The sequence below is a fragment of the Etheostoma cragini genome, chromosome 4 (genome assembly GCF_013103735.1).
Source record: "Etheostoma cragini isolate CJK2018 chromosome 4, CSU_Ecrag_1.0, whole genome shotgun sequence".
Lineage (NCBI taxonomy): Eukaryota > Metazoa > Chordata > Actinopteri > Perciformes > Percidae > Etheostoma > Etheostoma cragini.
The window spans coordinates 11,807,188-11,833,221 of NC_048410.1; the positions used below are offsets into that span (position 1 = coordinate 11,807,188).

Below are 26,034 nucleotides of genomic sequence, written 5' to 3' on the forward strand. Positions count from 1 at the left end.
GGGCACTTCATAGTTTCACTTTGTTTAAATGGCGAAGTGGAGAGGCCTCGTTCATCTGTTTGGAGATGGCTGGTGAATGTTCCAAGACAGCCGTGCCGCGATTGGATTTAATAAGGACAAATTGTTAAAATGTAATTTAAAATCTGCTTTATAAATAAAACAAAGCAACAGAATTCAATGTTTCTGTGTAACAGTGCAACAATGTTGTTGCACTATTTATATGTAACTGTTGTTTTTAATCTCGCTTTTATGATCTTACCTGAAGCACTTTCAGGTTTGTCTTAAATGTAAAGTGCATTACAAATAAAATGTATATTAATTATTATTATTATGTTTATGTTTATTTATGTTTGTTTGTTTTGTCCATATGTGCTCATTCCCCAATTGGTAGGCCAGGTCTCAGCTGCTACAATTATTTTTTTTGGGGGGGGGTTTTGCCCCCCACCGGCTCGAATGTTAACAACATCCAGAAAACTTAATAAACTAACTAACTTGTCCAGTGCACCTTAATGTATTAAATTCAATGAAATGTGTTCTTTTGCACTGAACTTGGAAAATTTGGGATAGCTCAGTCAAACCCCCTCCGCCCAGCACTTTCAGGACTCACTGTGGATCAAATCTTTATGTAGCCACATTTATTGTCAGTCAAGTGTTTTTTAGAAAATGTCTCCACCTATCTAAGTCAGTCAAAAAAACACTGAAATTATTACATTGTATATTTTTCTTTTAGTTGGATGAAAACTAATAGTAAAAGACACAAGAACAGACAGGTAGGATAGTGTTGTTGATCAAGGGTGAGCTGCTGTGAGGGTCTGAAGGCAGAACTAAGCAAGTTTATCACCAGCTGCATTAGGAAGTACAGATAAAACTTTACAAGACACTATTGTAAATTTGATTAAGCAAAAAAAAACTCTCACAACATACAGTAATCAAATATATTCTGTATCAGTCTACTGTAAAACATTCTCTGCTTTTTTATTTACAGAAAAACAAAAGGATGCATTGCATTGAAGTTGGCACACAATAGCAGCGATCAGACTGAGTAGTGAAATTTGCACTTTTGATTTGGCCTATCAGTGTGGTCTCTGCCTGAGTGCAGCTGTCTGTAATTCTTTAAAATTATATAAGGGATTAAAGTGCAAAAGACATACACAATAATACTTAATAATAGAAAAACACAGTTACACACTCAGCGATGGACGCTCCCTTTTAGTATCGTCATCCTGCATCATTAAAGATATTATAGATGTTCTGTTGTGACCTTCGGCAGACTGGAGGATGTAGTGGAAGCGTTAATTTACTTGAGGTGAAAGAAGCCGGTTGGTTTTGTTGGTGCAGCCATCAGCATGTTAGCTTGGTTCTTGTGAGTTATGTGGATCTATAATAAATAAATAAAATGATTTTGACAAATGACAATTGTATTATTTGTATTCAAATTCCTTTAAAGTGATGCATAATACCTGAGCAGCTCAGTGAAATGTATACAATGTCATTAAAAAAAAGCCCTGAACACTGAATTCTACCTGAATTCTAAGTTCCCGGTTTACTAGGTACACCTATATAAACCTAATCCAGTCCTGCAATAACTCCTCCCATCTTCATGAAGGTTATAGTCTGGCATCGTTAAACCTATCCTCACAGGGCTGTACCAGCACTGGAATATAGTCTGGGCTTATATATTTTGGGATGGGTGAAAAAAAACGTCCCGACTTGTTTTTGTTTGTACTTCTTTAAACTAATCACAACCGTCCTGTCACAACGAGGCTCTTGCAAAGTAGATAGCAGAGATACCAGAAGGGGGAGGGGCATCACGTTGATGTCAGGCCTTATACCAGCAATGTACATCTGTTTAGCCAGACTATAAAGCTTGTAATGTTTAGTTCATGTGCGTTTTGTGGCACTGTCGAATTGTATGGCAATGACATTATTTTTAATATCAAGACACTATGAACTGTGAATAACTGTGTGACGGAGATTAGGTTGGTAGTTTGCTATGAATCACAAGGTTAGTGGATCAATCCTTTTTTTAAGATTGTTCTTTGGGCAATTTAGGCCTTTAAAGACAGGACAGCTGAAGAAGTGAAAGGGGAGAGAAAAGGGGAATGACATGCAGAAAAGGGCTGCAGGTCGGAGTCGAACCCCGGCCCTCTGCATCAGGGAGTAAATCTCTATGTATGGGCGCCAACTCTACCAACTAAACTATCCGGAAGTCCAAGTGGATTGATCCTTAAGCTTCCCCTGTTCACATAAGCAAATTGCACACAATGTATTGGTGCGATAACTGTAAGTCACTTTTGATAAAATTAATGTGATATAATGTACAAAAAAAGCACTTGCTGATTTCACAGAGTGACAGCCTTGATCCCTCACTGATTAAAATTGGCTTCAAGCAGCTCACACAGATAAACATAATCAGGGTGAAAACTAACTGTGTTTGTGCTGTAGTGGCAATGTGTCTCTGAAACAGTAACCAAATAAATCTATGGATGAATTGAACTATGTTGTACACTACGATGCTGTAACCACTGGCTTTAACAAATCTAAAATGGGCCTTGACCATAGAAATAACATTCTTTTTCCATGGTCTTGACTCTTGGCACTGCATTACATTGGTTAATAACACTTACAGTACATGGAGGCTGCATCCAGGGCTCCCCATCAATTTGCATGGGCAAGGCTTTGATTGTCCTGAACACAGGGAGGAGAGAAAGTGAGATTTAAATATACTGTACTATTTATACTGTACTTGAACATTGTGTCAAATGTGTTTCTGTTTACATCGGACTGCATAGAGAGAAATAAAATACCAGGACCACCTGTTGTTGTCTTATTATTATTATTGTCATGATCCACTTGTAGGTAAAAGTAAACAACCTGATGGTAATTTGGGAAGTCTGTGCCAGTCTGTGCCCAGCTCTCTTCAGTCCACTGTAGATCTGTCCCATCTCTATGGCTCCTTCCAGCCCCACCACTTCCAAACGATCATCACTCATATCTGCGGAGTGACGAAACACACACAGATGAAATTTAAAGTGTCTAAAAGATTAAATCAGCTTTGGAAATCAACCAGCGTAACAGGATCCACATGCAATGAGGCAGGGAGGGCTTACTGACAATATTCAGACACAAACAAATTAGGTGATTTATGAAAGCACAGACCTTGAGAGATTGTTTTTAAAAGGTCAGGGTCAGTGATAACCTCACTGTTCTCCAATTCTGGCACACTATCAGGCTTCTTGGACTCGCCCCAAAGGTTGGAGCCTCCGTGCATGCTGGGTATGTTGAGGACAGCTATACCCTCCAGAGACATGCTGCTCAGGTCCAGGGTCCTCCCACAGCACTGGTGAAGGCAAAAAACACCAACAAGATGTTGATACAACTGAACAAAAGCATTATGTGAATTACTGTAAAAATAATTATCTGGCCACAACAGCTAGATGACTATATCAGATATTCTAACCTCAATCATTAGACACTCCTTCAACTTCTTGCATGACGCAGAAATGGTCTCAGTAGTGGCAAACTCAAAATACCAAAGTTTGTTCTTCATTCTTAAAAACAACAGCAAACAACATTTTCACCTTTATTGATTTAAAAAAAGAGTTCTGTTACACTTTTCATCAGAAAACACTCTTTGTTCACACATCTAGCATGAATCCTCACCTGCTGTTGAATCTCTGGGGGTGTTTCTCTCTCATTGAGTGGAAGCGATGAGCGATAGAGGCATCCTGTCAAAGTTATATTTTTTTAATAATGTATTCACGTTTCTCTGTACGTCAAAAGAAAATGGTAAGAAATGTTTTTGCGCTTAATATTTTTTTGGGTTAATAAAATCCACCTATAATAATGTGTGATATTGTCATTCTTTCCAGCTGAGACAGTGACTCACCACTCCAATAGAGAAGTAGTTGTTAATGATCTGGAAGGGCACAGGGTCTCCTGCCTCTTGGGGGTCGTCTGGTATCACCTGGATGCTCCAGCGGTCCATGAGAACCAACTGGCTAGCTTCGATCTCCTTCAGGATCTCTCTCAAGTCTGACCCATCGTAGCCTTTCATAGGATTACAGAAGAAGCAGAAGAAGTTAACCCATGGCTCCAAAGGGGCAAATACCTCAGTGATGGTGTAGAGTTAACATGCTGATGGTTTTACCTCCTCCCCAGCGAAGACAGCGAGCCAGGTCATTCCCGGTGCCCAGAGGCAGTACAGCTATTGGAGGATGCACCGGCAAGTTTTCTTTGTCTGAAATCACAGGTACATTATTTAGCCTTAGGGATGGTTATCTTAATTACCTCTTGGAAACCCACAAAAGGAGCCACAGTACCTATAGCATCCAGTAGCCACCCAACGGTGCCGTCTCCTCCACACACCAAGATCCTGTATTCACGCAGGTTGCGGAAGAAGTGTAGTCTGAGAAAACAAAGACAACATTAATGTGGAGAAACTCAAATGTGTACAGTTAGTAGGTGATATATTAGTAGCCTTACTATGCTGTCTGTGGGTGTTATTTGTAATCGCGACTTTTTTCTCTGAGTCCCGCCCTTCTGTCCCTTTCGTTTCGGATCTAAAATATTCTATAAACTATACAGTTAGAACGCACGGGGGGGGGGGGGGGTTGATAAAAATTGCCTACTGTGTGCAGGTATAGTTATGAAAATTTCCTGTACCCTGGTGTAGGACCTCCGTTGGAGAGGTTGTACACTTGACGTGGGTTCAGCAGGTACTGAAACTTCCTGAGCACTCTGTGAAAAACATTGAGACACACACACACAAAGTGACACATCCAGGTGATATGATATTCTACGTGACATTAAAATGAATACACTGTAGATTTATTTTACACTAAGAGCGAAATGAAGTTACACAAACATATCAAGACTTTAAGTTGCTCACCGTTGACCCTGCTTCCCTCCACTTTTTGGGTTCACAAACACCAGCAGAGGGTGGGTGTCTGGAATCGTGACAATCTGAAGAACACATGACATATTAAGATCCGATGGATTATATGTAGGCTACTATATCTCATCTGAAAAACACATACAGTACATGATATGTAAGGATATATGGACATGCTGTGAGTCAGGTCACTGTATGGACTGTATATAATGACTTTTGAGGCAGTGTCGTTTAAACTCCTGCTGCTGTCGAATCATGAAGATTTGGCGGTTTTCAAGGAAAATAGCCTTGGTTTATACATGACGACCATACACCATAACTTCTTTGTGTCCTGTCCCACATTAAAAAGTTTGATTTCTTTAATATTCAAACATTATGATGGTATATAGTAATTGCCATAGTAGATATTTTTAGAGTTTAGGAATATTCAACTGACACAGTGAAGCAGTGTATTTAGATATATTTTGAGAAGTGTAATGTGCTGCAGGAGTACGTTTTGGTAGTTTTCACCAATGTTACCTTTGGAATATGTTGAAACCAACATGATTTTAAGCTTGTGACAGGAGGTGAGTATTAGGTACTTTAAATACTGAATCAGTAGGCTTGTCTCAGCTGAAGCGGACATAACTATGACAGGCGTATTTGTCCAGGACTTCATCCAAAACCCAGAACAGAACCAATCAGATTACAAAGACACTGGCACAGTCTTTTTTAACATTAAAATCATATATCTTATGTAAAATTAACATGACAAATCACTCAAATGACCTCTTCCAAAAGCATTGATATTAAGATTGTAGTTTGAGAAGAAAACTTGAAATAGACCTCACAGAAAAGACACAAGTGTACAGTTTGAAAAGGATTGAGAGTGTGTAGGAATATGTGACAACAGCAGACCTGCAGGATGTGGCCATCAGGGGTGACGTTTAACAAGCTAGTGTCCTCCTCCTGCAGGAAACACGGGACAGTTCAACAACATACAGACAATTAGCTGACAATAATCAAAAAAATCTAAATCTGCTAAAGCCAAATATGTAAATATATACACACCAATATTGTTCATATTACCTTTGAGACAGCGTATATGGCCCACGGAGGCAGAATATGATCTCTAAGTTGCCCACAATCACAGGAGGACAAGCCAGAGAAAAGACACTCATCGTGACGCTTAAAAAGAGACAAGACTCAGTGAACATACAAAAAAAGAGATCCTCCTAATTTATTCACAATTGTCCAAACACACACACACTCCTCACCATCTCCTGGCACCACACACAACGTTTTCCCGCTACAGTTTTGATCTTCTTGTGGCAAACCTGACACTTGGAGGAGTTGCAGTCAGCTCTGATCCAGTCGTGAGCTGCTACCTGAGACACAGAGGAGTAGAAAAGGAGAGGTTGAGGAAAAGGTGTAATTCCCTACTATTACTTATCTTGTTTTTATTAAGATGAACAGTTTGATCAATGGAAGCCATTACAGGACCATGACAGCAACTTCTTTTTCCATTTCTAATTACCCAGAAAAATATGCAACTATTCTTCTACTCATAATGTCTAGGCAAGTCTTAAGTTGATATCAAACTCCTGTTCAAGGATCAACGTTCACTACAGTAGTGCCAAACCCCACCCAAGCTCTGAATGGCTTCAAGGAAAATTATGTTATAAATGAATTTAAAATAATCCGAACAGATCACACCCTTCTTAGAGCAGCTGTGGAAGTTAAAGTTGAAGAAAATGTTTGATTTATGAATTTAGGTAGACGTGCATCAACAGATTTAATATAGAGGACGCATGCACATCAAACCTCCGGCAGCAGCTGACGAAACTTGGCCAGTTCACTGTTGTGATCCATCACAGATCGTGAGTTGTAGTTGCCACACTACACCGGAAAAGACAGTGAACACATCATTGTCCATGTCTGAGCAAATTCAGGACATTTAGCAGATGTGCAGAGCAGACTGTGCCAGCTGTAATCTGCACTTAAAAAACATGGATGGGCTGCACTTATTGCCGACTAATGCACTTTGGTGTTCCATGTCTGTAAAGTGTTTACTGTTGCTGCCGTTTTGGTCAGTAAAAAGAGAACTGACAGGGATATATTCACATGACAAATGTGAGCCTTCAGTTCATTAATGACCTTGACAGTAGTTTGACAACATCAACAACAAAAACTCAAGGTCCACTAATTAGTTGTTGTTTTTTTTTACAGATTTAATTAATTTTTTTTTTTTTCAAAGACAAGATATTATGTCATTGTCAGCAAATCTCATGAAATGACCAAACCCAATATGAATTAACATGAATTAAAGTATTGGCTGTATATCCACAACCTGATTTTATTTCCATAGAAGGCTTCATTGTTGTCCAAAAACACACCGTTGCACTGGATGATATGTTCCTTCATTACAATTTACATTTACATGCACACTGTAGTTCATTTTTAATCAATCCCACATACACTGTTCTGCTGTTGCAAATATTTACGAGAGCACCAAATGTATAACAATCTGTAGCAGAAAATAGTCCCCAATGAATCCACTTTACATCTTCCTTTTTGTGTGACCTTAGCAAATGGTTTGCCCAACTGTTTTAGGGAATTAGTTTTTTTTGTTTTGTTTTTTAAATGAAGTGGGAAAAATTATGGTTTTCATACGATATGTAGACAATAACAAAAATATAGACTATATATATAAATCCAAAGTAAGTGGGGATGTTGTGTGTGACCTTACACCAATCTTCGGTTTAGATTTAACAAAAGTACGAGCACAGGGTTCGGGATTCTTGTTGGCACACTGACTGTGGACGGTGTACTTGCAACCTGAGGAAGAACGACAAATATTACAGAGGTGACTGAGTTCAATATAAAGCTTCCTCCACTAAAACTTATATGATTCTATAGCACTGTATATATAATAATGGACAAATAATAAACTAGACTAAACAAGTGAACTAGAAAGGGTGTGACTCCTCTACTTCTTTTGTACTGTGTGTGAGGTGGGTGGCTGCCCCCTGATGGTGGCTGTGAGTGCTTACAGGTGCAGCAGAGTCCCTGCTTCCCGAGGCCGAGCAGCATGCTCTGACACACACTGCAGTAGGTTGGCCTGTTAAAGTGCTTCATCCTCCAAATATGCTGCCCATCCCTCTCTGTCATCTGCGGTTGAGGAGAAGACAAAACAACTAAATAAAAAAAAAACAGGACCCATGGTCGATCAAACTAAAATTAGTCTAGCCTATATCCACAACATCCGGGATTAGTCCGGTGCCATCGAAAATTCTGCCTTCCTTCCCTACGCTTTCTTTGTGTTGTAATTTTAAATTCCAGTGGATTTATGAGGACTATGGTTGACTGCTCCTCCGATCTGGGCAGGGAAAATCCAGACAGCTAGCTAGACTATCTGTACAATCTGAGTTTTCTGTTGCATGCATAAAACAACTTTTGAACATCCACATTCCACCAAAACAAGTTCCTTCCCGAGGCTATTTTGCAGCGGCACCAGGGCTCCGTCCGGCCCATGGCAATTGTGATTAAAGAAATGCCAATAAACCAGAGCATGTTTTTTTTCTAACCAAAAATGCTGTGTGAACTAGCCAGACCCTCCTCCGCAGTGCTCTGAAGGAAGGTTTGTTTATGCAATTCTACACTAAAATTGACCAAAAAAAGTTACCATTTATTTCTGGCAACATTACCAAAACAGGGGATGTTGTGGGGAAATGTAAGTGTTGTACGTGGCATCAAATGTTTTTGTCATTTCACCTTCAGTCCAAGCAGAACAAGTAAAGGCACGTTGTTCATGCCTCCCTTCACCCATTCCTCCAGAGTGACAGTCCCACTGTTATCCACATCGATTGCAGTCATCATGTCTTTGAGCACCTGTCCAAATACAAAAACAGCTGTTTGTTATTCATGGAATAACTCCTGTTTAGTAATCTTCCTTTTACATCTGTCAGCTGCTGTAATTAAGCTGTTATTTTTATGTAAAACAAATCCTCTGTCTTGTCACAAATGCCACCTCTTATGTAGACCTTTTCTGAAAATTCTGAAATAATTCAATAACAGAATTAAAATGAAAAGCTTTAAAATGAAAAGAGATCAAAATGAGACTCATACTGGTCTGAGTTCAGTCACGTCCCAGCCCAGGTAATCAGCAGCTCGCATCATCTGGGTGATGATACGATCCACCTCCTGATGGAGAGACAACAGGGTTTATAGTCACAGTAACCATATTCATCTTAGTCAATGTGCAAAATACTGTCTATGGCTGACACCTTTGTGCTGTACATCCAAAACCGGCCACTCAATCTAAGTAAGTATACAACTTCACAAAATTAAAATTCCTGTAAGTTAAATGTAGTCAAATTGCAGCTGGGTCTCATTATTTAATAATTACCTGTTTGTTTAGTGATGATATAAGGTTGGCTTTAGAAGTGTTTACATTTATTTGTCCTTCGTATAAATAAGGATGTTGATTTTGAAAATGGACTGGTTTAGGATTATTGGACTGTTAAGACTTAAATGTGGCTTTTACAATATGCAGCGGAGAAGCAGTGCTGTAAAGGTTGAACGTATTAATAAGCTTTTATTTACTGCTTTGGACTACTTTGTAGGCTCATATTTTATCCATGTTGCCAGCCGCCGCACCAGCAAGATACACATTAGGATGTTCACTGTCAGAGGCATTTTCTGTGCTGCTCCTTCAACTTACATATATGAAGAAAATAAGGAGCTTAGTTATTAAAAACCCCAGTAACTTGACTGTTCAGAGGGGTCTTATGTGTTAAGGGGTCCCAGACCAACATTACATTTTGCAGAACTAACTGCAAACAAGAAATGTATAGTTGTCAACTCTTGTAAGTGAATAAAAAAACATCCCAAATATTTTGTTAATTTAGACATCATAAACACAGAGCAGTTAGAACAACTTGTCAGTGATTCTGAGCAACTTACTGAGCTGTCCAGGAGTTTGTTGCAGTCTTTATCATAAAGTTTGAAAGTAACTAGAAACAAAACAAAGTCAGTCAGTTATCCAACTATTGTTTTTTCACCTTTCACCTTCCAAATAATTAATCTTAATTATTTATTAATGGTAAAAATGTACATTTAATTCATTTGCACTATAATATACATGTCACAACGAGTTCAAAAGAAACATATAACCAACATTCAAGCTTCTCCCGTGGCTGCCCTTCCTCCAGCACTGAGAAGTAACAGGACACATCACGAAGGAAGACCCCACCTGAAGAAAAAGAAATACTGAATTGTTGGATCGAACTGGAAACCTTTATTAAATTCCTGAGGTCTAAAACAACAGTTTTTTCAGTTCCAGATGAAAATGTACAACAGCAGGATTAAAACTTTAAAGGCAAATATGTTACTTTAAGGTGCCCTGCCACATGAAACCGTTTTTACTTCCATTTTTTTTTAAATATGTTAGGTCCATTGTGTTTGTGTTATTTCGTGAATGAACTGTCAAGTCTAGCCACTGAAAAGATATAAGCGGAGAAATCAGTCCAATTACAAAAGTTGGTCAGTCTGGTGTCATGTTGCTTGAGCCTGATCTCGCCCAGTTGTGTGAGTAAAGGATGCTGATAGGCTCTTATTGACTAGCTGTTAACCAATCAGAGTCAAGCAGCTTAGCTCGTTGTTTATCAATGAGAACTGGCACAAATTGAGCTGAGTCTGCTTGCAAGCTTTCTATACCACGTCAGAATGGCTTGAAAAAAAGGTAACCAAGGCATTGTTTCCACAAAAAGAGTCTATAGTAGAACACCACAAAGTAATGAAATACGTGTAGTAGGGCACCTTTAAAGGCTGGTTACGGGAACAGGTGCACTAATATCCAAAGCTACTCCACGCCTATGGCTTTATTGCAATGATGCAGCACTACAAGATAATAAAAAAAGACAATAAAACAAGTGGGCGTTGGACAAAGTGTCCAAAAGGAAATACTCTTTGTAGCATTCGTTCTTTCTTTGGTCATTTCCAGCGTGTTATGTGGGGCATTCACAACCCCACTCAGAGCTGGGCATGACTGGAAAGCTTTTCCTCTTAGCTCCATGCTGTCATGTAAAAAAAGATCAGGCTTTCAAAAAGATTTACCTCCTTTGGGCAGATGGCTCTTTGTGGACCCATGCTCCACATGTTGAAAATACCTAAAAAGGCGTTGGCAGAAATCTGCAGGGAAGTCATCCACTTCTAGGTAGGTCTTGAGAAAGAGACAGAAACCCACTGCATCGACGCACTGTGGAGAGAAATGTTACTCATTGTTGAGACTCAAGGTCAAAACAATAATGTGTTCAGATTTATATTTATTGTAATGCTTTGTTTTACCACAACTGTGATTTCAGGACAATATTCTTACAATTTCTGAGAGGAGACAATTTAATAAATACTGGGAAAGAAACAAAAGTGTTGAATTGATTCACTTTGAATTAATATATTTCATATAACAGCTAGCGCAAACAACTGCATAAACATGTCAATTTACATAAAGTCAAGCTGACACATTGTCATGCATGTAGAATACAATTTCCAATATTATATAAATAGAAAATCAATTTTAACTGAATATTTTCTTTTGAAGAAATTCATACATTTTAAATAGTTATTTTTTTGGAAACTTCCTACAAAATATATTACAAAAAAATGGGAAATTACCACCCTGTAAAATTGAGTAATATGACTTACCTCTCCGTTGCTGTACTGGGCCAGCCGACCCCCAGGTTGAAACTCCTTGATCACATCTTTCACCCTCAAACTGCTGTCTGCACAGAGAACATCGGAAGTGTCAAAAAGCGAGTGAATTAACAAATCCAAAAAGGACAGAAGAAAACAACTACATTTAATGCCGTTAACATTTTTCCTAGACAAAGCTGTGCTATCTGTCTGTTCCGTACAGGAATAATAAAAAAATCTAAAGTTGATTAAAAGAATTAAAAGTTGTTAAAATTGAGAGCATAATAATTACATAATTACATCCTAAATGATAAAACTGAATACACATGTGAGATCATCACTAATTGTGGACATAGACGTACTGTGTGTATCCTACATTAAATCTGGGACATCCTGTCAGAGGTAAAACAGATGTTCTTTCAGAGGTCCAGAGAGGAGCGAGTGTAATTATCCTTTCATCCATTATCTCTCCCCCCCCCCCCACCCCAACTCTAAAAGCCTAAAGTACACACTCATTTCATTTCTTTCAAAGCCTCTGAGTGTACAGCTGAATGTTTTAGCCCCGTACCACTCCTGTCAACAGGTCTATCCAGTTCTGTATTAGCTCAAACTCCAACGGAAAAGCATGCACTTACAGCCTGGAGTTGGTGTTTGTGTTTTTGTGTTGATGCTGTACGATCCCAGAGGATCTACTCTATGTGGAGCAATTTTGGGTTGAGTAACTTCCTCAGTCATTTATTAGATGTCCGACGCTTATTGATTACTGCTGCTTTCACTTTCTGTGAAAACTGATCTCCCACAGGAGAGATTCTCAAGTTTGAGAGTAGCTGGAACACATTAAAGTAAGTCAGTGATCCGTAAGGGTATAAGAAACGTGTGTACACCCAAATCAATCAGGATGTGCTTTTAAATCCAGTCTCTTGGTTTCTATATATTTTGCACACAAGAGTTACATGTTCCAGCATTTTTCCCCCATTTACTCTCTGGTGTTGGACATGTAAACTGAAGAATAAGTACTCTGATTGATTTAGGTGTGTGAGCTTGTCTTCAAAGTTACACTCTCTTCTTGACTTTGTTTTTCCCTCTACAGTGGTGAAAGTATTCAGATTATTTTCTCTTAAGTTAAAGTACTAACATCACGCTGTAAAAATAACAGTAAGACAATAGCACACTGTACTTGTATATACTGTTGAGTTTCATTTGTACCAAAACATATTTTCTAAGCTCTGTAATATGTTTTCTATGCAAAAATCTTACTTTTTAAAGTAACTAGAAACTAAAACTTAATAATAATAATTGTAGTAAAGTACAGGTAGATAGTGGTATGAAATATAAAAAGATTAAAGTACCTCAAGTTTGTAGTAAGTACAATGCTTTAGTCAATGTACTTAGTTACATTCCACCACTGCAAAAAATTACTATTACGGGTAAAAGTCTTGCATTCAAAAATTACAGATGTAGCAAAATATATGTAAAATATTGAGAGTAAAAGAGATGCAATAACAATCATGGTACACATTACAGTAAAAAATTTGACAATTGTTACTGATGCATTAATGTGAAGTAGTGTTCTAGTTGGTCTATCTGGAACTTATTTCAATTATATTATGTTAATATGGGAGGTTTAATCTGTAACAACGTGTTACATTTTATGAGCTGATTACATATGTTGTTTTTAAAATATTAATCTCCAAAGTAACTTTTGGCTGTCAGATAAACTTGCAGTAAAAAGTTCAATATTTCCCTCAGAAATGTAGTGGAGTAGAAGTGTAAAGTAACATAAAAGGGAAAAGTACAGCATGAGTTCATATATAAAGTTGCATTCCACCTCTGCAAATAATTATTCTATATGTACACATATTCACTCATAAGTGGATATACAGGCAGTTGTACATAATAATGCATATTTTGACTTTATTGAGGTACTGATTTCCCAAAAGAGAGATTGTGTTTTTGTTTTGTCCACCACTCCACAAGCTGTGTCAATTGAATATTCCTAAAATCAAAAAATATCTACCATGGCAATTGCTATTTACCATCATAATATTTGAATATTAAAGTAATCAAACTTTTTTTAGTGCGAGACAGGACCCAAAGAAGTTATGCTGCATGACTACTAAGACTGTGGTGATGTTTTATACATGCATAATCCGTCTCAGAGTGTACATGCACTGGACACTGTATACCATGGATCTCTGAGGTTCATCACTGGTTTCAAATCTCTCACTCACCGCTGTGAACATGAAAGTGTTGGATGGCCTTCTTTATCAACACGGAGTCTTCAACACCAGCATGCCTTCATATACAGAACAAGGCTATTTTAGGTCTACTTCCATCCCACCTTCTGACCTATATCAGTGTAAATAGTATCAGGACTTCCAATCTTTGTTGCCAGGATTTTTTTCTTCTGTCTGTTCCAAAGGTTAGAACTGAGCTGCAGAAAAATGTGTTTAAGTTTGCTGCTCCCTCTACCTGGAACAAGTTACTGAAATCCATGAAACTCAATGAGCTGGTTGCTTTTAAGAGGATAATTGATTGAGTGACTTGGTCAATCTTGGTCAACTTGGTCACATTTGGTTGGAGTTGTTTTGCCTGATGAGTTAAGGATTGTGGATGCCTTTGCAGGATTTGCTGATCCCGTTGCGTTATGTTTTTAGTGTTTTGTGTATTTGTATGTATGTGTGGTTGTACTGCTGCCTGTCTTGGCCAGGATACTGTTGAAAAAAGAGATTTTTTTATCTCAATGAGGGTATTCCTGGTTAAATAAAGGTAAATTATTGAAAAGAAGAAGAAATCTGGAGAAAACCATCTTGTTGGCTTGTGCAGTACTGACAGGCCGGTACTAATAATAGTTGTAAAAAAATAAAAATAAAAGAAGTTGCGTGAAAATTTAAAACTTACATTCCATGTAATGCTGCAGCTGGATAAAATCCACAGGAGTCAGGGACCCCTCTGTATCGTCAGAGGAGGCCATGCTGATCAGCTGACTGAGCATAGAGAAGACAGAATGACAGTAAGAGAAACAACAACAGGATGAAACGTTAACTGTAAATATGTATGTATGTATGTATGTATGTATGTATGTGTCTATGTTTAGGCATGTCCATAGCCTCTTTCCGACCAAGTAGTTACAGGAAAATAGTTATAGGAACAATCTACTTCTTAACAGTTCTACTAACTATTCTCCCCCAAAAACGTTTTTCCATTTGCATTCACACTGGCCAAGTGGCCATAGTAACTGACCTGTTGTCAGTATAACACAGCCATCTAACTACCACTATGCGGAAAAGGGAAAAGACCCTGCCCTGATGTAGGAGCTGAAAGAGTTACAGGAACTGTGGCCAGAACAATTTAATAATCCCCAAATTGGTCCATTCAGAACACAAAATAAAGGGTTCTAGGAACGTTATGTTCTAAAAACTGTAAAAATCCCTCCGGTCGGACACCGGGGTTGCTGCCTCAAGGCTAAGCCTCTTTATATGAGAGCGAGCTCTACCAGGTTAGCCACCCTGGCACCCTAATTTTATTTTTTAACATGTTCATAATAAGCTATACTAAAAAAAGCTGCAGAACCATGGATATATGGTCTTCCATATAACAGGTATTAGGTCATCCACCGTGAGCATTAACATAACTGGTTTTCCTTCATACTTTAAATGTGAACACCAGTAGTGAGTCAAACACTCCACTCTTTAGATTCCACTGATCAACCACAGTGTGTGGTTCCAGACAGGCGGGGGCTTCCCTTCTAGCTGAGGAATCCAAGGAATCACAGATGACAATAGACCTCAACAGTCCCACCCCTCATCCAAGAGATCTTAGGTTCCGGAAGTAAATTCCCATTCATTTCTTTAATTGATATCTGGAAAAATCAGTATATAAAGAGTTTTACACCATGCCTTAGGCTAACCAGCTACGACGTGACTCATAAGCATACAACATACCATTTCAAGTGAAAAAACTAACAGAAAATCAAAAAAAGTACAAGATTGTGTACATATTTTAATTTCCATGCAAAGGAACTACTTATCCCATAAACCACTGCACTGCAATAATATCTCTTTAATCACTTCCAATCCGACAACAGCCTTGCACACTTTTTCTAGTGATATTGGTTTTTATATTGTAAATGTACAATAATAGCAGTTCTTTCAGTAGTAATCGTGTAATGATTGATATGACTCATACAGTGTGAAGGCTAAACAGATGACCACAGTTCAATCTCCCAGTTACCAGTTTTCAGTTATTGGCTATTTTCTGTTGTATGGTTACATATGTAAAGATTTACAAATGTGTCTTTTTTATCAGTGATTATAATCACAAAAGGTAAAACAAATGTTATGATAGAGAAAAAAGACTTAATAAATTCTATAATTCTATTCGCCACTAATATGGGGATTCCCACCTACCGTCCCATGCTACCCTGCCAAGACCTCTTCGCCACCCTGTGTAAAACTTTCTAGATCCGCCACTGCATGTGCTGCATGTTGCAGAGTTTCAGCCTCTGCTCCGACGATGGATAATTAAGTGTCATCATGAATTAAACACCATGCCTGTAGAGATGTGGATATAGATATATACGTGCTGGTACATGTATCAACCTATATTCTCTGCACAAGTTTCCCATCCCACAATAAACGCGTTGTGATACCGCACAAGATTTAACCAGCAACATAGCCTACTGTACAACTGGCAAAGCATATCCCAAAATCAATTAAAACCCATTTTAAAAAGGGGCGTCTATCAGGCAACATAATAAAGCCAGGGTGCCTGACTGAGTGACAGGCACGACTTTTTCCTTGAGGCCCTACTATGCTCTCTAGTGCTACAAAGGTGTTCATCCACAGAGGGAGGTGACCGAAACTTAACTCTAAAGGCTCCTTACCTGTCTCTCTTCTCAGACGTCAGCGGAGGGAAATAAAAAGCTGTCCCAAACTAGGAGCTTCACAACAGGGACTTTGATAGACTATGTTGGTTGACGGCAGCTGGAGCTTTAGTGGGTATAGCCTAAATGTTCGACGCGGTATTAGAGGATATAAGGGATTAAGAAATGGGTGGAGGAGGAGCTCTCAGCGACATAATTACAGTGAGTGGCACCGCCTTGCGCGTGTACGCGTACACAAACGCAGTAGCCACGCACAGCCTCGCGCACCAGTTTGATTTATTGGACCCTGCCAACAAGTCAACACGTTTTCTAAATACTGCGGCTTTAAGCCTCATACTCAGAGTGAGGTTTAGGCTCTCTACACTATAGTTCCAAGCTTTAACAAAGTGAATGAATGAGCAGATGCAGATTCATAAAAAAAAAAAAAAAAAAGTGAACTCCTAAATTGGCTCTGGAAAAACTCACAGGCTTAATGTTGTCCCGGGTCTATGCAGAAAAGTTCACAGAATAAACTGAAATGTTGCCGAACAACATGGACACAGGAACATACAATCAAACTGTGAGCTAATTTTATTTAAGGGAGGCTGAGGGTCATGAAGCATAGATAAGATGTGCTGAAGCAGTGAGTGTAAATGAAAGCACTGAAGATAAAATCTCACAAACCGAAATAGGACGCCTGTTTGGCAGCTCGAAGGTTTTCAGAGGCATACTGGGCTATAGCATGCTCATTGCTCCAAATACCTGTGCCCAACTAAAAGAGCAATAGAATGTGTGCAAGCCTATACGTACACACTGTAGGGCTACCTGTTATGGCAAGAAAACTTTAATGAAAAGACATGTTTTCCTATAGGAAATATTCTGCTTGGCACAATAACTATAAAGGGTTCTCTTATATGGTTCTTAACAACAACAACAAAAAAGAAAGAAACAAATTCCAAAATGACATAGCCTAGTTTCTCATTCCTTATTAAAAAATCCGGAATCCATAAATTTCCAACAATTTGTGATTTTGAAAGTATAACTTTGTGGATGCAAGATGTTTTATAGGCTACTACTTCACTGTAAAGTCCGACGTGTGGGTGAATGTGTAAGATTTAGCCTACTGCCATCACCTCGCCGCGGCGGTAGGCGGCGAAAACGGGCTCCAGTTACAGCCGGTAGCCGCAGAAAATGAGTAGTAGAAGAAGAAGCAGTTGCTTTGCGCAGGTGTTTACGTTTTTCTACTTCCGTAGCTGCCTAAAGCGGAATAACGTTACTAATCTAACGTAATCCAGAATTTTGAGAAGTAACACTCGGTCATGTTTCTAATTTTTAATTTAAGCATTAGAAATGCCTGAATGATAAATACAATTAAGGTCGTTTGCTGTCCACTATAGGCACTGTATCGCGAGTTTACCGCATCGTTCATCGCAGGCTAAAGCTAAAGCTAAAGCTAGCGGTGTGTTAGCAGTGGGTCAGCGGCAGTGGACATAATATAATAATCATCGCCTGATCCTCATTTTGTCCAGTATTACTTTAGATTTCAAACAAGGCAGTCATGGCCACTAGGCGTCTGACCGATGCCTTCTTGTTAATGCGGAACAATGCAATCCAAAACCGGCAGATATTGGCTGAGCAAGTGAGTACATACGACCCCCGTCTGAGTACACGTAGCAATGCTGCGGTGAGTGGTCTGCATCGTTTTGACATTTTACCGTGTGTGTTTGCATATAGCCAGCCAGTCACTGAGCTGTGTTAGCTAGGTACAATAATGTGGTAGTAGCTGCTAATTATTACTCTGGAAGATGTCTACGCATTCACCTCAAGACTGATTGATTTATGTGACTCAGTGGGATGATGGAGGAGGATGAAGAGAGAGGTGTGCAGGCATATTTTTTGTTTTTCAGCTCGTAATAGCTAATTGTCTACAGTATACAATGGAAGTATAATGAGCTAAATATTAATAAGTATTCCCTTATGTCTACGATTAAAAAGGTACGTTTGTAAAATATGTTTTTTTTGTTGAAGTTTGTGAAAAGCATTTCCACATAGTGGTCCTCTCTAGTAAAAAGTGTGCTGTGGCAAGTACACAGTAATTTAATCTAGTCTAGTTTAAATTGTGCCTGTTCCAGTAGAATTACTGGTGTTCTACTGTACTTATAAACATGTCCTAAACTTAGGCAAGGGATATTACTTTATCCTGAAAACTACTGCAGATCATTCAGAAATACTCATAATCCTTGAGTTGACAATCTCCAGTGAAGCCATTATTTAAAATAAATAATTAAAGCAAGGAGGGGAATTCTGCCATGACATTAATAATGTATTTGGCCAAATACCCAAGTCACATGAAAAGGCACAGTGTCAGTGATGATACAGATCCAGCGTATGGGATTGGTGCAAAAATGTAGACCTACAAGTTATTCACATTCAGTAATTTTTCAATGAATGACTCCTATATATATATATATTCATTATTCATTATCTACCTGTGAACTGTCAATTCCATTGCAGTTGTGAGAAGTACAAGGTAGTCCACAAAGTTTCCTCACACTTCTGGGCACTTTATTTATTTATTTTTAAAGTTTGAGCATGAATAGTGTACAGCTCTCCTGTGTTTGTGATGGAGTTGACCTAATGTCTCTAGTAGAGGAGGCCAGGTGCAGGATACAAAGAACAGCAAGTAGGTGCAGGGTGTGTGCAACCATTCACACTCAGTTGTGAACATTTTAACCAGTTAACTGCACATAGAGGTGACTTTATTAGCCTGTACACCCAGAGGCACTGAAGGATATTCTATCAGTTGAGGATGCATTGCGTTTGACTTGGTAAGACGCACACTCAGTTTACTGAAGCTGTTTTAAAATAACTGACTTTGCCAGAAGGCATCAGGGCCTTTGTCAGTTCAAACAACACATAACACATAAGACATAATTATCCAAAGCAAGGCACAGTGTCTTTTGAGTTCACTATTACATATCAACTTTGCCCTCATTTTAAATTTAAATTAAATTGTTGGTTCTTTTTGTTAAGCTCAGCCAATTAATGTGATCTTGAGGCCCAACCTGTTTTCTTTCTCTTTATTCTCACCGTTTCTTACATATGATTTGTCTAAAGTGGAATTATTCTGCAAGTTGTTTCTAGATAAGTATAATTTATTTTTGCATACAAATTTGAGTTTTGACACTGTTGCACATACAAACAAAAAACACAGGACAAAAGATTACATTTAATTTCAACAGCTAGACCTTATGTGCTTGTGCTGTACCGTAATTATCATTTCAAATTAATTAATTGTTAAGCGTTTTTTGGTATTCACTGATTTTTCCAGGACTCACTTTCTGTTGCTTCTGTCTCTCTCCTTTTCCTTGTTTCCTATTGGTTGGGACCAATCTGCTATCTGCCAATCACATTAGGAGCTTGATGAGGTACTGTTATTTTAACTTAGTGGTAGAATCACTTAAGAGACATAAAATGATACACCATCATGTTGACAATGGTTTTTATGGAATAATCTGTTTTTTGTTTTTAAGTTGGCTGATGATCGAATGGCTCTGGTGTCAGGAATTAGTCTGGATCCTGAAGCGGCCATTGGAGTCACCAAGAAACTGCCCCCCAAATGGGTAGAGTGGGTTAATGAGGTAAGACAGACGTGGAACAGGAATATAGAAACGTATCTGTAAAAGGCTGACCCATAAAAATACAGTGTCCCTAGTTATAAGTAGGGCTGTAATCTCCCAGTCGACTAGTTGATTTATTGGTCGATACGTTCTGGCTCGACCAAAATTCCGACTGGTCGAATTTTTGCAGTGTTACTTCATCAGGTGGAAGCATAGAAAATTACGGTCTACGGGTGGAAAGCACTTATTGCTAATGGGGGTGTTTTCAGAGCACCGCTGTTTCACAGGTTAACAGTCTGTCTTTAGAACACCCCCCTTGTTTTCACTTTTTTGGATTAGCCCAACCCACCTGCGACAGATTGAAGATAGAACTAGAAAGCCTTGTTTTAGTGGTTTGATGAATATTTATTTAATTGTCAGTGTTTATTTCCAGTCAGTCCTCCTCTACCATGTCGAAGACATCGGCAGTGTGGCAGCATTTTACAACATAGATAACGGAAAAAAGTCAAATGCAAAGTTTGCAAGCAACAGTTTGCAGCTAGACTACAAAGATGGCATATCACCTAAAAACAGTAAGCTAACTTGTCTGTGTTAGGTCGCCCTGTCTGTTTTGAGATGGCTATATGAACATATCAGAATTGGCATATTTCATAGTCAAATAATCGTTTTAGAACTACCGGCGCACCCACCCGCAACGACGGTAGCGTTCCCCAGACCCCCCCAGACCCAGCTGGATGTTAAGCCTCTACCATCCAAACGCAAAAAAAATAATATCACGGAAGGAATTGTCGACTTTATTGCTCAGGATATGAGGCCCATTGCTGTTGTGGAGGGCTGAGGTTTGAAGAATCTGTCAATATACAGCGCCAGCACTTTTAGACGGAATTTCAGGACTTCAGTCGACCAAGATTTTCTTTGGTTGATTACAGCCCTAGTTATAAGACTGAAAGCTCACACATGCATGCATTTGGAATCCAGTAATCTTAAAATATTGACATTTTCTGTATGACCCCCAATAAGTTGTGTACAAAGTAAAGTCACATGGCTTTTAACCTTTCAAGTATGTCTTTCCAGATCCAGTACGAAATCACACGGGTTCGGCAGAAAATGAAAGATCTGGCCTTACTTCATGACAAGCATATGAATCGACCCACACTTGATGACAGTAGTGAGGAAGAGCATGCCATAGAAATCACTACTCAGGAGATAACACAGGTACAGTAATTTATTAGTCTAGTATAGAGTTAATGCTCAGTTTTTAGACCTTAAACCTTTTATTTGGAGATATTTTAAGTTGAGCACAAAGTCATAAAAACAGGATATAGTATTGACTGTGTGTCCTCTGATTGTTTGAGGGAGTGGATGTGAACACATTTGACAATATTTCATGTTGAAGGGTTTGAAATGAAACACAAAGTTTGTTTCTCCTTGCTCACTAAGTTTGTGTTTATTGCAGATGTTTCACCGTTGCCAGCGAGCTGTGACAGGTCTGCAGTCTCGTTGTGGCCACTGTACCGAGCAGGAGGAGAAGCTACTGCGAAACGTGGTCTCGTCCATAGCACAGAGCCTGCAGGATCTGTCCACCAATTTCAGGCACACACAGTCCGGCTATCTAAAACGTAAGGACAGCAGTAAAGCTGGGATTGGTTTCCTGTGTTCTAATTTCTCATTGTGGCTTTTCACATATTTGTAACCATTGCCAAAGTTTTATAACATGTTAATTCTCTTTTATTTTCAAGTTGTTTGTTTTTTGTGCCATCTAAGAATCACATCATTGGTTTATATTTCAGGTATGAAGAATCGTGAGGAGAGATCAAAGCACTTTTTTGACTCTGGACCCCTAATGGAAGAGGATGAAGATTTAGCTGTATATGACAAGGTGCTTTTTAGTTCCACCACCATTTTCTTTGGCACAGGAGTACAATAAAAGCAGAGACACTTTAAAATGTAAGCATGAGTGAGAAAAAACTAAGAAAAACATCCACTATAAGTCTGGGTGCACGCTCATGTATCGATGTAGGTATTGCTGTTATGTAAATATAAATTTAGCATTTGTACATATCACTTTTTGTCTCTGATTAATCCCCACTGGAAGACGGAAATTACATACATGTCTGGTGAAATAAAACCGTAAAAAAAGATGATCTTGGCTGTCCGTGAAGGGAAATTTGGGGGGGGGGGGAAGAAAAAACGTTGCCGTGCAGATCGATGTCTTTTTGCCTTTGCCTAGGGGGTGTATTCCAAAATCTGAGTGGCATAGTGAATCTTTTTTTTTCTTTTCAATTTTGACAAAGGAAAATTGATCCACAATTTGGCTTGAATAGTGTCTGCTAAGGCTGCGGCTACATGTGCATTTGGAGTGATAATTGTGTTACAAAAAAAATCACTGACTTTTATTCTTTCTTTTGTTTTAGGGGTTCACAGATGACCAGTTAATGCTGGTTGAACAGAACACAGTTATGGTGGAAGAACGAGAGAGGGAAATCCGACAAATAGTGCAGTCCATCGCAGATCTGAATGAGATTTTCCGGGACTTGGCTGGAATGGTGGTGGAACAGGTATTTGAGACATTCTTGACCCGCTTAGACATAAAATGACTTGATAGAACCATTTAGTAACCATGGCATGAGTCCAGTCACTGGGGGGAAAAGTTCACTGTCATCCACGTACAACCCTCGGGTTATCTGTCAGTTGCAGTAATGACTTCCAAAATGTAAAGCATCCTCACTTATTGACAACTTGGATTTGTATCAACTGTGGCAGTGCTGCATCAAACTGTTAACAACACTGCTAACATACAACATTACCTTTGTTTAAAGTAAAGAATTTACAACAAAAATTATTTTCCACTGAGAATTAAATTCCCTCTTCTCCCCCTAGGGCACCGTTCTTGACAGGATTGACTTCAATGTGGAGCAGTCTTGTGTGAAAACAGAAGAAGGAATGAAACAGTTACAAAAGGTACTATTAAATATCCCAACAAATAATATACTCCGTTGGCTCTACATTTCTGTAATCGATTAGTCCGACCGGTACAATGGCCAGGCTATTAGCAATGTTAGCTCAGGCCTAAATCGAGATTTATTTAATGGGCTATTTTTTTAGATGCATAATAGTTTAGTTTGGAAGCTAATAATGAATGTTAACAACCACAAGAGAAAATAAAAAGGTAACTTTCAGCATGCTAATCACACATTTGTGATATTAACTATTTACAGTATTACAGTTTTTAAATCTGTATAAACACAATTTGTTGCATGATGATAAAACACTAATTTTGATTATCTTTACAGGCGGAACAGTATCAGAAGAAGAACAGAAAGATGCTGGTCATTTTGATCCTCTTCATCATAGTCATTGTTCTAATTATTATTCTTTTTGGAACAAAGTTTTAATTATGCATTCCTCTGGCTTTTGTTTTCTGTGTGGGTGTTTGTGGTGCATCTGTGTGGACTTGGACTTGTTGGTCTCGGTTTTACCGAAAACAAAGCTGACTGCCTTTCATTCCCACCAACAATCGTCAAGAAGATCCCTTTATAGGTGCACTTTGGGCTGTGTGGATATATTTGTGGTTGAGCTTAATGAAAGAAACAATCAACAATCTGTCTGAGCCTTGGCAATTTTATCAAGTGACTCACACCCAAATCGCCAAGACTCTGTGACAGGTTTGTCGGACCTGACTATGTTGACGTGTGTCTTAACAAAAGAAACACAGTTTGTGTTGTATAAAAATGGACTACCAATGTTTAAATGCTAAAGCAGTGTTTTCTGCTTGAACTCAGAGCATGAATTATGACGTCTGTTGTGTGACAATGCATCATTTCTTTCCAGAATCGTTGCGAAAATGTTTGTGAGGAAGATGTGACAAGAACGAGTGTGTGAAAGACATTACATTACATTTATGCCCACGTTCAGTATTTTACGTTGGAAGATTAAAGGAAAATGTTTTGTATTAGGACAGTACCAGATATGAATAGAATAGTAATACAGTACCAAAAATATTCCTTTAGTTTAAGTACCACCTGTTTTTTATCCTTTTACTCTACAATTTAAAAATCGTTACTTCAGTTTTGCTATTTTTGGCTTGAGGAAGATGTTGACAACCATGAGCATCCTCTAATTGATCCTTTAATTCTAAAATCATACCTGCGTCACACCTGCTGCACTTGTCATGAAGTGCTTATTTTAAAACACTTAATCATTAATGGTCCTTGCTTAAAGTGCTACCTTTTTTAAACACTTGCAGTTTGCACATATTGAGGCCTAAGGGAGAGGGTGGTTGTGTTATGGATGTAATACTACTGTCATCTGTATGATGAAAATAATTATTTATTTTTAATAACTATAATCAAGAGATTCAGAGTTGTTCTGTGTCAGGCAGAATTGTTGTATATTGAGGAAAGTTTATCTGTATCTAAATCCAACAGTTATTGTCCACTCCACTGAGAAAACTGCAATGTAGCCCAACAAAAGCCGACATATGAAGACAGCATTATAATTTCATTTTAGTTGGCTTGGCTCTGTTGGAATTTCTTTACATGTCCTTGTGTTCTATGAAGACTGATTAGAGAGAATGATGAAGAGCTTTATTTAACATATCTGTACTGGACTCTACACTTTACACGTTAAATCATTATTGTCTTGATGTGAAGTTGTGTGTGAAAAATGGTTATGTCTTAGTGGTACTCTACCTACGTTTTGATTTCCAAACAAAACTGTTGAGAAGACAGCAACTTTTTTTTTTTTTTTTTTTAAATAAACCTGGAACACAATGGTGTTTTGTGTGTTTGAATTGCACCATTGATGCATAGATACAGCCCAAAAGATTGAGTAATTGACTGTACTATTTTGCTAATTGATACGTCATTCAAATCACTTTTCAAGCAAATTTGGCAAGTATTATAGTTTCTTCTTGTCAAATGTGAGGATTCGCTGCTCATCTATAGCATCGTGAATTAAATATTGTTCAGTTTTTGACTTGGTTTGGACAAAAAAAAAAGCAATTTCAGGACATTCCATTGGACTATTGTGATTCTCACTTTTACTATTTTCAATGTTTTATACACCGAACGATACATGAAGTTAAAATTAGCAGATTGACCATGAAAATGATCATTATTTGTAGGTTTACTCATAAGTGAGTTGACACGAGATCAAGGTGCTGTTTTGAGAGCAGACAGAGTTGAGTTGCTGGCTATGAAAATATAGAGAATACATTTGTTTTGTGATGCAAAAATTGGGTGTAACTCTTGCTCTTACTGTCACTGATTTAAAAGTAAGGAGGCACCTGAAGTGGAGAGGGCTTCTTTATTATGGAAGAAAAAGAAAAAAAATCACAATCGCAATTATTTTGGTCAATGTTGAAATAGTGATTATTTAACACGGTTAGGCAAACTCATTGCCTTTGGAAAGATGTTGCAATTATTGAACTTAAACAGGGAAACAAACACTTTGATACTTTACCTTTTGACATTTTTTCATTCATAATAAAAGACAAAATAAGAGTTTAGCTACTTGCAAATGTATTGAACAAAAAATAATTTGTTTAGTTTTTTGGGATCAGAGCCTAAATCGTAATCAAGGTTAACAATTATGATTACTTGCACAGCCCTAACGTAACAGTAGTTGTTTTCTCCCTCAAATAACATCAGCAATATGGGATGTATAAAGTTCAAGTATTAAATGTCATAAGAGCATCATATCACTCCTTTACAATTATTTAAGGTAACATATTTTAAGGTAACATATTTAACACTGCACTACCCTTCTAAATTGTGTGGTGCAAAGTGCTCCTTTAGCAAAACAATTTCCTTTCCTTTGATAGGTCTTCTAACCCGGAAATTACGTTTCGTTTTTAAATAAAAATAAAAAGCCCCGTATAATGGTATAACCATACATTGACAACATTTTTCAATTAATAGAATAATTATAAATTCAGATAAAATGTATGACCAGCCTAATTCACAGCCCCTCGCTGCGGGAAG

The 26,034-nt window shown here is 38.2% G+C and overlaps 2 protein-coding genes and 1 long non-coding RNA gene across 8 annotated transcripts; 2 read left to right on the plus strand and 1 right to left on the minus strand.

Annotated features, from left to right (window-relative positions):
• Positions 1 to 541: 541 nt before the first annotated feature.
• dgkab (diacylglycerol kinase, alpha b) lies at positions 542 to 16,709 on the minus strand. 3 transcript variants are annotated; one of them, XM_034869512.1, is made up of 25 exons: positions 16,452 to 16,709; positions 14,468 to 14,553; positions 11,579 to 11,655; positions 10,991 to 11,132; positions 10,053 to 10,127; positions 9,839 to 9,888; positions 9,002 to 9,076; positions 8,648 to 8,764; positions 7,927 to 8,044; positions 7,623 to 7,711; positions 6,698 to 6,772; positions 6,151 to 6,261; positions 5,963 to 6,061; positions 5,792 to 5,842; positions 4,892 to 4,965; positions 4,666 to 4,740; positions 4,323 to 4,408; positions 4,151 to 4,240; positions 3,890 to 4,050; positions 3,664 to 3,728; positions 3,461 to 3,551; positions 3,160 to 3,340; positions 2,875 to 2,995; positions 2,628 to 2,688; positions 542 to 1,378 (listed from the first exon to the last, which is right to left on the minus strand). In XM_034869512.1, the coding sequence occupies exons 2-25, from the start codon at positions 14,538 to 14,540 to the stop codon at positions 1,298 to 1,300; spliced, it is 2,238 nt and encodes a 745-aa protein (XP_034725403.1). In that variant the 5' UTR covers positions 14,541 to 14,553; positions 16,452 to 16,709; the 3' UTR covers positions 542 to 1,297. The 3 variants fall into 3 exon arrangements, with proteins under 3 accessions (XP_034725403.1, XP_034725404.1, XP_034725405.1); XM_034869513.1 differs by having other exon boundaries at positions 14,468 to 14,549; positions 16,452 to 16,651; XM_034869514.1 differs by lacking the exon at positions 6,698 to 6,772 and having other exon boundaries at positions 16,452 to 16,708.
• Positions 1,816 to 14,862, plus strand: LOC117943408. Its single transcript, XR_004656349.1, has 3 exons — positions 1,816 to 1,847; positions 1,975 to 1,979; positions 14,676 to 14,862. It is a non-coding gene; the product is annotated as an uncharacterized LOC117943408 (long non-coding RNA).
• Positions 16,710 to 17,602: 893 nt separating the features above from the next.
• On the plus strand, positions 17,603 to 24,819 carry stx16 (syntaxin 16). 4 transcript variants are annotated; one of them, XM_034870750.1, is made up of 9 exons: positions 17,604 to 18,114; positions 19,847 to 19,858; positions 19,964 to 20,071; positions 21,125 to 21,265; positions 21,507 to 21,669; positions 21,841 to 21,929; positions 22,465 to 22,608; positions 22,931 to 23,011; positions 23,344 to 24,819. In XM_034870750.1, the coding sequence occupies exons 1-9, from the start codon at positions 17,989 to 17,991 to the stop codon at positions 23,443 to 23,445; spliced, it is 966 nt and encodes a 321-aa protein (XP_034726641.1). In that variant the 5' UTR covers positions 17,604 to 17,988; the 3' UTR covers positions 23,446 to 24,819. The 4 variants fall into 4 exon arrangements, with proteins under 4 accessions (XP_034726643.1, XP_034726641.1, XP_034726644.1 ...); XM_034870753.1 differs by having other exon boundaries at positions 17,604 to 18,069; XM_034870752.1 differs by lacking the exon at positions 19,847 to 19,858 and having other exon boundaries at positions 17,603 to 18,114.
• The last annotated feature ends 1,215 nt before the right edge of the window (positions 24,820 to 26,034 follow it).